Genomic DNA, 12221 nt, shown 5'->3' on the forward strand with positions numbered 1-12221 from the left:
TCTGTATACATCAGTGGTTTGCAGATCAGTGACTTTGTACGTCACCTGTATTAAAACACATTCTTTAAAAGGGTCTAATTTAGCAAGGGACCTGAATTGCCCTCTTTTACCATCACCTGCCGTTCTGTCACTCTTTGTGTTGTCTGCAAATTACTTTAAAAGGGGATTCATCTTTACATCTGTATCTAGCAAAAATGTTACTGCTGCTGTTACTGATGCTACCCTACCACCAATGCTTGCATATTAGACTCATTTCTTCACAAGGATGGAAAAGCTATCTTCGTGCTTTGCATTCTGGATCTAGCAAGCTCAAGGCTGTCTATTTTCTGCTGCAACATTCACAAGAAATCATCTCTGTGTGAGCCAAACCTTCTCATCCTTTTACAAGAAGCGTATCTCCTACCTGCTGAAAGTCCATTCACGTATCCAAGGAAACAGGTTACTCATTATGTCACCTACTGAAACTACTTAATGACTCATGCTTCATTTCAGCTCCAGAAAGATTTAGCAGTGAGCAATATCGCCTCCTTAAATTTGCACTCTAGTTATGGAGTGCAAACATTTTAGCTTTGTTTGGCCTAACTACTTTTGGTCCACGTTTTCAGAGAGATAACTGTGCACCTTCCATGGGGGCTGATTGTTCAGTGCCAATAGCAGTGTTGCAGAGGGCATAAAAAAACAAATGCCTCACTGCTAGTCAGGGATATCTGCCTCTGTCTTTGGACACACGGAGGTCCTGTTTTTGTCTGCTGAATCCATTTTCAACATGTAGCTAGGGGCATTTTCCCTGGATGAGATATTTCAGCTTGCTGGTTGGCACAGCAGATGCTCTAAGGTGAGAAGAGAACACCACTGTATTCTGTTTGGCACTGTCACTGGTGCCATCTCATGCTGAGTGAGGTGGTGGTGGTGGTGCTGCTGCTGCTGCTGCTGAGGAAGAGACAGCAGACATTCCATACTAACGATTGCAGGTTTCTTGGCCCTTTTTCTGGCCTCTCCAGAAGTCTATCCAATATTTCAGCCTCTGAAAAAGTAATATCTACACCAACTTAGTCTCCCTGTATTACTTCAGCTAAATGTCATGATCAACCCTTATTTGTAGGACACTGGCATCCAATGCACTTGGTCCCAGTAAGTTGGACACTGGGTATGTACTAAAATGCAGTTTTTCAGCTGAGGAGTTTATATTCAGGCTATTAAGCCAGTCAGGGGTGAAGAAATCAGTAGCTTTGAGCAAGAACCCACTTTCCTGTGGCAGGACTTGGAAAAGAGCCAGTTTGAAATCCAGTCCAGGCTATAGGCAGTAGACAATATGCTTGTCCAGTTCTGAGTATAGAAAATTAACTCACATGTGCTTCTATGGATATCACTGGGATGTTGTTCAGTGAGATCTTTAGCTTCCATCTCTTAGCACCCATTTATGTTCTTGCAGTGTTGAGCTGTGGGAACTTCACAAGTTCACCTCTTTATGTTTTTACATATGATGAGACTTCCAAGCCATTCTCTGATTTAAAACTAGGACAGATATGTCTGCTCAGACAGCTGATAAAGGCTTCTCAGTCTTTATAGGAAGAGAGCTTGTGTTGCTATCCTCCCCCTTTACTGCCACAGTGGGTTCATATAAGTTGCACATGGGGAAGCACTGGAGCTAATCAGGTTGCTGGCTCTGCCCTCCTCAGAAGCCCTGCAGTTTGCTGGGAGTGTCTCCATGCAAAAAACCAGGAAAAGGTACCAACCTCTGTATTCCTGGAATAAGATCAGGGCTCATTATCTAGGAAGTATCTGCGGACACTGCTCCTCCCTCAGACTGTAATTTGGAAAAAGAGAGCAGCTTGTGAACTTGGGGTGATTAGATGTAAAAGTGAAGTAATTAAACTGAGGAAAACAAAACAAGCTTTTATTGTTATTACCATCTATTAATATTTGCGTAATTTCAATTCAAAGCTTAGAATTCTTACATAATATATTGCATTCAGATAATAAGTGAAATTTTGTGAGGTTTTTTCTGTTCATGGACCTTTTAAAATGGCGGAACAGATTAGTGACCTTGTCTATTGCAGTTACACATCAGTCCAATTTTATGTAACCTTTAAAAAGTTGTAATTGCCTGAAATTCACAATATCAGAATTGGGTTTTATTGTAATGTGCACATCACTAATAGAGCAACTAAGCTTGACATGTAGGTGTTTTGTCATAGGTCATTGCAATCCCACCATGACATAAACAATGATTCGCATGTGTCAATCTTTTTCATTTAGCTTGTCATATACTGGAATGTTGTGATGGCCTGGCCCAGGATGTCATCAGCACCATAGGGCAAGCATTCGAGCTTCGATTCAAGCAGTACTTGCAATGCCCTTCTAAGACACCTACTTTATCTGATAGGTGAGTGCAATTGCAGAAGATAGCTAAAGGACCTTCTTTAGCTTTCAATTTACTTGATGAAATGTTGACAATGTTGCTGGGCACAGACAGGACTTGAATACATAAAAATTATTTCTGCTGTATTAGCGAAACAGTGTTTACCTAATGAACATGGAAGAAGTACAGTCAGTTTAAGATAGGCTATGGATTTCACAATGATGTTAAAATGATCATGTGTTTTGTGCTGTAGTTAGTAGGCAGAGATGGATGGCCAAGAATAGTTGTTATTTGTGCCATTTCCTCATTACTGTCACAGCAGCTGTGTCAGTTTAGATGGAGTAGGTCAGACTGCTGGGATTCCAAAATGACTAATGATGTTTCAGTATTTCTCATATTAGGGTGATATTTCTAGGAATGTGATGTATTGCAGGAAGGTTTGACTGCACTGATATCTGGAGGATACAAACTTTCCTTGCATATGTTCAAAAGGCTGGGATACAGCATTTTGTTTTCTTTAGAGACATGGATTGCTATGTGCTTACTAACATTACTAGAAACCCTAGTGAAATTTTACCCTCTGTAATCTCTTATATCAGAGCAAAAACAGGTATATAGGGAATATACAATGCTACCATCCTAATCTGGAAGCATGCTATATCACATCTCTTGACTTTGTGAGGTTCTTGCAGAATTACATTGGTGATAGAGCAGTCAGAACTAAAGACAAAGATTTAGAGCCTAGTCAATCAAGTCATAGTATTACAAGTACTATTTTAAGGTTAGATAAAGTTGTTTGCTAATACAGTTTATAATGGTCTTTAAAGCCAAGTTCAAACACACTCTTCTCAGCATAAAGAATTTGGTCTGTTGCAAAGGAAGTTTATATCAGTTTGTCTAAACCGGGAAGATTTGACCCATGATCCATCACTGCTTCCTGCCTAACAGTGGTAGCTGAAGTGTCCCTACAATTTGCAGTAGTGATACCTTGACAGGCAGTCTTAACCTGCTGAAAGTGTCTGTAAGTGCTTTACAAGTAAGAGGCAAAAGAAAGCACTCTCTTTCTTATAGAGTGCAGAGTTTTGAGGACCCATGGATGGAGGAAGATAACGAGGCAACAGAGCATCCCTATTACAACAACATCCCAAATAAAATACCTCCCCCTGGTGGATTCCTTGATGCCAGGCTCAAAACAAGGCTTCTCACTGCTGCAGACACACCTCAGGTCAGTATAATTTAATTTCTACTCTCCTGCTGATTGATCCAAAATTTTAAAAAGACATGTGTTTTATGGTGGATACCTTGGGTCTGTCTGTAATTTACAGCCCTTCCTGTGTGGCCAGTTTCCATCTGAATATTGCAGATTGAGGGGGCAACACATTAGGCAGGTTCTTAACAAATTAAAGGAGGTGAAATCCTCATGGTATTAAAAGATTAACTGGGTTCAAGGAACAGAAATCCACTGGGGGCTACTACATTTGCAGGAACCATGTCTGCTTCAGAGAGTATCAAATAGTGCACATTAACAGGGAATGATTTAATGCAGAATCATTTAAACAATCTAGTGCAGCCATTACTAACAGTTCATTATGTTAATGACTTGGGAGTGATCAGTATTCAGCCAGGTTCCTAGGTAGATTTTCCACCTCATGTTGAACTAAGGTCAGCTTGACTAGTTCTACCAGCACTCCTGTCAAAAATTTGACTACAGTATCAATGTAGCCCCCTACGAGGTGTTTTCAGATCCAGCCCAACTTTGCTTAAATCCAGAGGGGTCCTGTCTGTAGCCAACATCCTCCCCTCAGTGCCCAAGCGCATCCCCTGGTACCAGCGTGAATCTTTCAGCTTATGGTGTGAAGAGTGCTGGGGCTGTCTCCTGGTCCCCCGTGTGTTTCTGTGGAACCCTTTTCCCAGTAACAGCTTGACAAGACTTGCTACCTGAGTACAAACTAAAGAAATGATGCATCATTTGGTATCATAGTGGGTCACTAAAAGCAGAAACAGGGAAGAACACCTGAAGGTCACTGGTAATATCTTACTCTTAAACAAATGTATTTGGGATATATATATTCTGAAATTTTGATGAATTGGAAAGGAAGAGTGAGGGTACACAAAATATGTTCAAGGAAATTGGCAGGGCCACTTGTAATGTGTCTGAGCATTTTAAAGGCAATTTAAAAATTCCTTGTGCATGTGTCCATTCTAGTCTGCATCAGGAATGGGAGGAGAGCAAATTTATTATCAGAGCCATCATTTAGGAGAAAAATTCAGTGAAGAATGGCATCATGGGCCTGTTAAACCAGGTGAGTTTTGCTACTTTTAGCTGTAATACTGCAGGTGGTCTTGAAGGGCAAAGCATGTGAAAGTCTGGTGCCTCAAAGCCTAAGACAATGAATGGAACTTGGTTGATAGGTTCCCTTTGTCTGAGTTTTAGTGTTGATACCAGTGAAAAACATTTAATAATTAACTCTGGATAAATTATTAAATGCACACCTTCATGAAATATTTTCTTCTGCAGAGCACTTCATAGATAGAATTACCTCGATTTTCAGCTTTCTAACTTTCTATATCTTAAAACGCCAAGATATTTAAGAGTCTCCTGCATGATCTGTTCTGAAAACGTGACCCACTAGGGTATGCAAAATAGAATTTTTAAATGAAAAGCCTAAAGTGAAAGTTTAATTCGAAATGTGAAGCAATGTTCTCTGCTCAACAAATAGCAAATAGTGCATAATGTTCCTTTTATTGTCTTTGAATTTCAAGTAATTTCAAAACACATATAAAGATTTCACCCCATCCATTTTTATGTGATAACTTTACTGTGCTTCTAGGGACACTTTTGTTCAAAGGCCAGAATATATTCCCTATTGTTAATCTATACACATTTGAGGATTTTATACCTTCTCCTCTTCTCATGACTCCCCAACAGAATATAATTTTTGAAATTTACAATCTTTATTTACAAAGATTTCCTTTCCTCCTGAGAAATAGCCCCACCATGCCCGCATTGAAACACAGTTTTGAATCCATTAATTAACACTTTCTCTACTAGATCCAGCTATTATTGACTTCAAATCTCCCAGTCCAGGAAATTTTAAACCTATTATGATGTGGTGTGTTGATAATTGGTCAACACTCTTCTGTCAATTACACATAAAAAGTCTTTACTTTTCTAGGAACTCTGGATATTTGTAGTATGTCAGAAGAGAAATCAGAAGTAGCACCAACAGGAGAGCTGCCAATATATGTAAACACCCAACATATAAATAAAGAAGATCTATTGGCACTTCAGGCAGATGCTGCAAGTGCCTTCAGTGGAACAGCAGAGGATGCTGAAGCAAGCAGCCCAGGAAAGGATCTGTTTGACATGAGTGAGTTCCTTTCCAATCCACTTCCTTTCTAATAAGTGACCAAATATGTTTATGCATTAGTTCTGTATTTAAAAAAAAAAACCGGTTTTTGAAATTTAGTGTTCCTCGTGTAATTATGGTGAATTTTAGTATCCATTGTGGTTTCATGTTGGACTGAACTAAAATAAGAGTGGCTGAAGACTTGGAGCTAGTCTGTATAACATCTGAGTTAAGGCTAGTTGCAGTCCATGTTATCCTTAACATCACAGGCAATTATGTCAGAAGAAAAATTAATCAGGAAGCTTGCCATACAGAAGGTAAAGGAGGGTGAAGGTATGGATGGGTAGAGAATTGTCTTCAGCTTGTCCTGTGAGTATGCTATGAGGAAGTCAATGCATGTATGAAAAGCTTTGTGCTACAAGAAATGTAGCACGGAAATTAAAGTACTGACTTACCTCTTACTACTGTCCTGTCTGTGCCAACTTTGAAGGCAGCTTTTCCTAGATCAGAATCATCACCATAGCTGCAAAACCACAGCTTAATCATCAGACAAAGTTTGGTATTGATGCTACTAATACACATTGTTTTCAACCTTGAGAAGATATATAAGGTGAAGAAATAGTGAAAGCATTTGATGCACAGAAAAATGTCTTGGGTTTTTTAACTATTCCTACCTCAAATAAATTGCTTATCCATGCTTTATTTAATTCAGTTCACATAATTAAAAGGCAGTGAGACAAAGCAGTTGGTGCCTAAAATATTATTTGTAAAATAAAGTATCTAAATTGCTGTTATCTTAGTGTAAGAAAAACCTCATTTTCCTGGCATGTTTTTGCTGAGATATGGCTCTATTTCCACAGCTTAGTGTGATGTTCAATTGAAAGAAAGAAGGAGCAAAGAAAGCTGAGAGAGTATCTATCTGTGAATGTACATCTGAAAGGAGAAAAATCTGCTGTTTGAAATCAGGGATGTTAGCTGTTGTCAGCCATTGGAACATCAGAGAAAAGTAGTATTAGAAAATGTGCCAATTAGCCCTAAGATTGTGGTTTGTTGAGATAAACATATGTTGGACTCCGTGCAGGCTGTGGTATAGGGAAGAGATTTATAAGCTACTTTTATGAGCTGGCTGAGATATCAATAAATGGTGGCAGCACAATATTTTTCCTATTTCTTTGACCTAAACTATCCTCTCTGCGGCCCCATGCAAACAGGGCTTTGTACTCCTTGCATCTGAACATTCTGTTTAGAGCTGGTGTATCGCTTCACTGTGCTGCTCTCCAGATGTCCTTTTCTAAGCCTAGGGGCACAGAACAACATTTCTTTTTGATATGTACTGGTGGGCCAGATGAAGGTCTTGTAATAGCTAATAGCTTCCAAGAGGTCAGTACAACATGTAACAAAGCACCCTGTGCACCCTCTTTGCTATTTTTGTAAGGCTGTTGGGATCCATAATGACACTTTCTACTCCACGGTTGTGCTGAGTTCAGGACTTAGCTGAGGTTTAAAATATGCTTCCCCAAGGCTGGTTTTAACTAGGCAAATGGTGTTAAATGTGTTAACCTGTGTCTGTTTTGTGAAGTTCTCTTCCTGGATGGAAGCTAGGAGTAGGCTGAGTGGTGAGGGTGAATGTTCCCTACTAGACATAGCCTTGGGCTGGAGACTCAGTAATGGATAATTTTTAAATGAATACCTTGTTTGAACAGAGACCAGATATGAGTATAATGACATTAGGTACCCCTATTATGCAATTTATTTGAAATTAAACTGTCTGACATACCTAGAAAGACTGAAGGAAAGATTTGCCTGCTACCAGATTGTATAAATACAGCTGTTGACAATAGCCACTACTGAAATAAACCAGGACCTTTCAAAAAATCCTGCCGAGGTTCAGCCTGATTTTTATGAGTATCCTTGTGTGCATAATATGCATTTTAAACACATTACACTCCTCAGTCTTAATGTATTATATAAATCAGTAAGTCTGTTAGTGTATCTTCCCTTGTTTTTTTCATAAAGAGAAGCGGTTGTAATGCAAAACAAATCCAGTTTAAAATGACCAGAAAATCACCATTTGGCTACATGATTTACCTCTGAATGATCCTGGTCTTGTTTCTGTTTTCATAACAAGAACCATTTGAAGATGCTCTCAAGAATCAAACATCTGAGGCTATGTTGAAGAAATCCACTTCCACGGGATGCCCCAGTCCTCCTTTATCCAGAGTAGCTGTCCGGACTGAAGCTGAGGAGCTGAGTACAGAGCCATGGTATCAAGGAGAGATGAGCAGGAAAGAAGCAGAACAGCTGTTAAAGAAATGTGGAGATTTCCTTGTGAGGAAGAGTACCACGAATCCTGGCTCATATGTACTGACAGGCATGCACAAAGGACAAGCCAAGCATCTTCTTTTGGTGGACCCAGAAGGAACTGTAAGCACTGACTCCTCACTAATAGAGGAGGTTCTGACTCTACTCATTTTCTCTAAATGCCTTTAATCCTCTTTACACTTATTCACACTTCTTTGCACTTATTCACACTTTACTATAAGCACCACCTCATATCTCTGATGTGCCATCACGTCTCTAATTCTCTCCCTGATGCCTAGCAGAAGACCTAGTACATGATTTCTGCACATTACAGGGAGTCTTAGGGACCTGATTCCCAAGAAAGTTCACACTTTGACCACTGCTGTGCAGTCTTGGTCAAAAGTGCAGCTAAGCCACTTCAACATTCTTGCTAAAGGAAGGAGGTTTGGCTAGCTTGCTTGGCATCTCTGTTACCTGGGATATGGACCAGGCCTTCTCTGTTTTCCTGCATGTATGCCCAGGAGAGAACTGGGGTAAGCCTGTTCCATTCCTTTGCTGCAATAAGACTCCCTCCGCTGATGAAGGGACTGTCCCCCCAGCAGGATGGAGGGGGCAAGGGAGCTCTAATTTTCTGTAGCTGTCCTGTCCTGCTTCTGAGGAGGCATAAACTCTTCAGAGAGATTGAAATCATTGTCATGAATTTTATTCTTGGCTTCTGGTAGTTGCAAGTAGGCAACTCCTTTTCATCTCTAAAGGACAGCTTTAGATAACCAGCTCCAAGGTAAGTGAGAAACTCCCATAAAGGATTTGGCCTGTTGGCATCTGAGCTAAGAAAGCTGTGGCAGAATTCCATCAGTCCTGCAGAGTCCGTATTGCAGGGGTGAGGAGCGTCCGTGGTACTTGTTGCAATTAGTTACATTTGCCACATGAGGCCAGTCAAAGAATGATTTCACACTTTTGAGGTGCCAGCTGCCTAGGCTTGGGTTTGATGAGTACACCAGCCCAGGGGAGTGGCTTTACGCCTCTTGAGGGGCCGCCCATCTTTGCTAAAATTTGCCAAAATTAGGCTACTTTGTTGACTCCTGCAACAAGGTAGCCTAATTTTCTTTTCCGCATGAACCCACAAATAGCTGTTGGAGGGTACTGCATGGGAAACACTGCAGTGTGACCTGGCAAGTGCAGGAATGTTGTGTCCCGCTGGGAGCTCTGCTGCAGTGCTGGCTGGCATGGCATACTCAGGTCCTGTGATGACTTCCAGGGCATGTTTTCCCCGTAAAAGTTGGAACGGCTCCCCCATCTTTGCTGTAATTTGCTGACCTCCTTGGTTAGGGACCTGCTTGTTATCTGCACCTATCCTTCCCTCACCCTGCTTGTATCATCATGGCCCAAATGGCTCTGAGATGCCTGGCTCAGGAGGCACTGTTCCAGAACAGTGATTTTATGCAACTGTGGTTAGTTACAGACAGCTGTGCTGTCTGTACGATTTGTGGGATCTTGACACAGCTTCTGAGCAGCCCTATTTGCAACCTGTCAAAGTGGAGAATCATCAATAACACGCCAGTCAGTGACCAGCCGCCGCAGCGTGCCGGTGGCCTGCATTTCATCTGCATGGTCTCAGCGGGATTGTTCTTGAAGACTGATTCACACAAGTGTTGCCTGAAAATTAATTTCACACACAGTACCCAGTGACACGTAACAGGTCTTAAGAGTGTGTTCTCAGAGCAGAGTTAACTGTCCAGTTGCTTCTGCTCTCATCCAGTGAACAAAAAAGTAGAAAAAGGCAAAAGAGTTCCCTCATTCAGATAATGGATGCTTAAAATGGAGGACTGCAGGATTGTTCTACATTTAGAATTAGACCTCTGGTGATGGTAGAGTGTCTAATTTACGGTAAGAACATATCAGAATACAGATAAGTAAAGTTAGTGCTTTTTTTAAAGACATCTTTTCATTTTGAAAATATAGTTTAATTTTAGAGACAGTGACATTTCAAAGCACAAAGCAGAATGCTTCAGAAATTGGGAGACCCTTTTGGTTTCCTTCAGTGGTATAACTATGTGCACAGAAAGCATCATTTGCCATCAAAGTTATTTGTGGTGGGGTTTTTTTTTGGTGGTTTTGTTTTTTTTTTGGTTTTTTTTTTTTTTTAATCCTGTGACATACTGTGTTAAACTTCTCGCACTTTTTACAGAACTTAATGTTGAAACTGAATTATTTCAGGAGAGGTGTCCACCACAGCATGAGGTGACTTTTGAAAGTTTTAGCACAAGTTTTTCTCTCTTCCTGAGAGGAGATCAAGGAAAATAGACAGCATTCCTTACTCAGAGCAGTGCTCACAGGCGTTTGATTGAGGCAGTGTAGAGCCAGCCCTATACAGAATTTTAGTGCAACATGCTTGTTTGAGGTGGATCTGTGCTCTCCCTGTAGCAGTTGTATGCCTAACTCATTTGCAACATAGGAAGGAAATGTGTTGGTGAACATTTGGCTAAATAATTAGAGATTGCTTTGTAATACAGATTTGGTTTTGGGTTCTGATAATTACGACTGTTTTATCCTTCAATATCAGTTTCCTCCTATCATGGGTGGAATATTATATACCAGCAGGATGCTGCTGCAGAGGGCTGGCATGTGGGCTAGAAAAATGATTTTTCCTGCCCTGAAGTGTTTCAGTTCCAAAGGCACAGGAATGTATTGTGCAGCATAGGACAAACCCAAGCTAAGAACATATGGTGTGGATCACTTTCTAGGAAGAGAATTTTTGAGTAGCAGAAGAAGAAAAGCACAAAAATGCTGAGGTGTACAAAGCAGCTGTTTTCCGACATATCTGGCATGAAGGCTCTTTCTAATTAAAAAGTTACAAACATCTCAAAGAAGTAGGTGGTCCTTTGAAGAAGAAAAATCTGACTTACAGTGAAACAAAATCATGAACAGATGTTTTCAAGCAGACCTATACAGAAAGAGTAAAAAAGAGTAGGCTGGTCCATGGAATTGCATGCAAAATATCTATTTGGTGAAAATAGGGGGAGTGAGAGGGAAAACAGAAGCCACACTGGATAGGTGCCAAATTGCCACCAATTTTGATGGAAGAGGGACCAGTTTCTAAAATATGATTTTGTCATTTTATTTTTAGATAATTTTAGTATTAAAATGAGGGGGAAAAGTACCTTACTCTTTAATCTATCTTCTTCATCCTTTTTTTGAAGGTTCGTACAAAAGATCGTGTCTTTGACAGCATAAGTCATCTCATCAACTATCACCTTGAGAATAATTTGCCTATAGTTTCTTCAGTGAGTGAACTCTGCCTGCAACAGCCTGCTGAAAGAAAACACTGACTCCAGATAACTCTTTTAGTTATTGCAACTTGCAAGCTATGACTGGTAGAAATTGCAGATCTGAAAGGAAAATGTACATTAAAAAAAACCCCACATACATTTCACAAGTATGTTTTATTTAAGTTTAAGAAGCCCCATTTCATATGGTCCACTTGAACGTTTTCAATGCTTTATGTGACATGAAATCACATCAGAAGCCTTTCTTAAAAGTAATTTCAACAAAATTGTTCAGATTCTCTAATGTGAATGTTGATAGTGTATATACACATTATATATATAAATACAGTATATATTTATATTTTTCAAGTCAGTCTGTTGACGGTATAAAACTATCTTCTGTGCCATGTGTTTTTACCAAAAGAAAAATAACAAGTGTGATTGTTCAGATAAAAAAATAGAATTCAGCAATCTCAATTTCTTGAGAAATTTAATATTACAAATCTTATTTCTGATTTTACCTAAGAAGCACAACTATGGGGATTACAGATGGATTATGCTAGTTAACCATGGAAGGAATCTGAATTCAGTAACTAGTATTCCAACTCAGAAATTTAGCATAAAATGTTTTTTAAAAGCATTATTCACTGTCACTGATATCAAAAGGATTTTATCTTTCTGAAGTCGTTTGAATTCTTATATGATGCTATTCAAAACATTTCTATCTCACTTTAGCAATGATTTGGTGTGAACTCTATGTGTACAAGGTGTGTGCTTTGATTTTTCTAATGATATTGTAACTGTATACTGTAACTTCAATTTTTTAATTTCAGTGCTAAGGTTATTTATAAGTAGTTCTCTGCTTATGGTGAAGATTTAGGTGTCCTTGAACTAACAGTCTCAAACAAGATGTTGCATACTGATAAGACAAGTTCAAATAAC

At 39.6% G+C, this 12221-nt stretch overlaps 1 protein-coding gene across 1 annotated transcript in view; it reads left to right on the top strand.

Annotated features, from left to right (window-relative positions):
• The window catches only part of SHC3 (SHC adaptor protein 3), a 52215-nt gene extending 40750 nt beyond the window's left edge, over positions 1-11465 (top strand). Inside the window, exons 7-12 of the mRNA XM_059836628.1 lie at positions 2260-2386; positions 3434-3587; positions 4569-4665; positions 5539-5733; positions 7841-8136; positions 11214-11465. Coding sequence (XP_059692611.1) covers positions 2260-2386; positions 3434-3587; positions 4569-4665; positions 5539-5733; positions 7841-8136; positions 11214-11342 — 998 coding nt within the window. The 3' untranslated portion in view covers positions 11343-11465. The remainder of the gene's footprint in view (positions 1-2259; positions 2387-3433; positions 3588-4568; positions 4666-5538; positions 5734-7840; positions 8137-11213) is intronic.
• The last annotated feature ends 756 nt before the right edge of the window (positions 11466-12221 follow it).

Source organism: Haemorhous mexicanus, chromosome Z (genome assembly GCF_027477595.1).
Source record: "Haemorhous mexicanus isolate bHaeMex1 chromosome Z, bHaeMex1.pri, whole genome shotgun sequence".
In the NCBI taxonomy this organism is placed as follows: Eukaryota; Metazoa; Chordata; class Aves; order Passeriformes; family Fringillidae; genus Haemorhous; species Haemorhous mexicanus.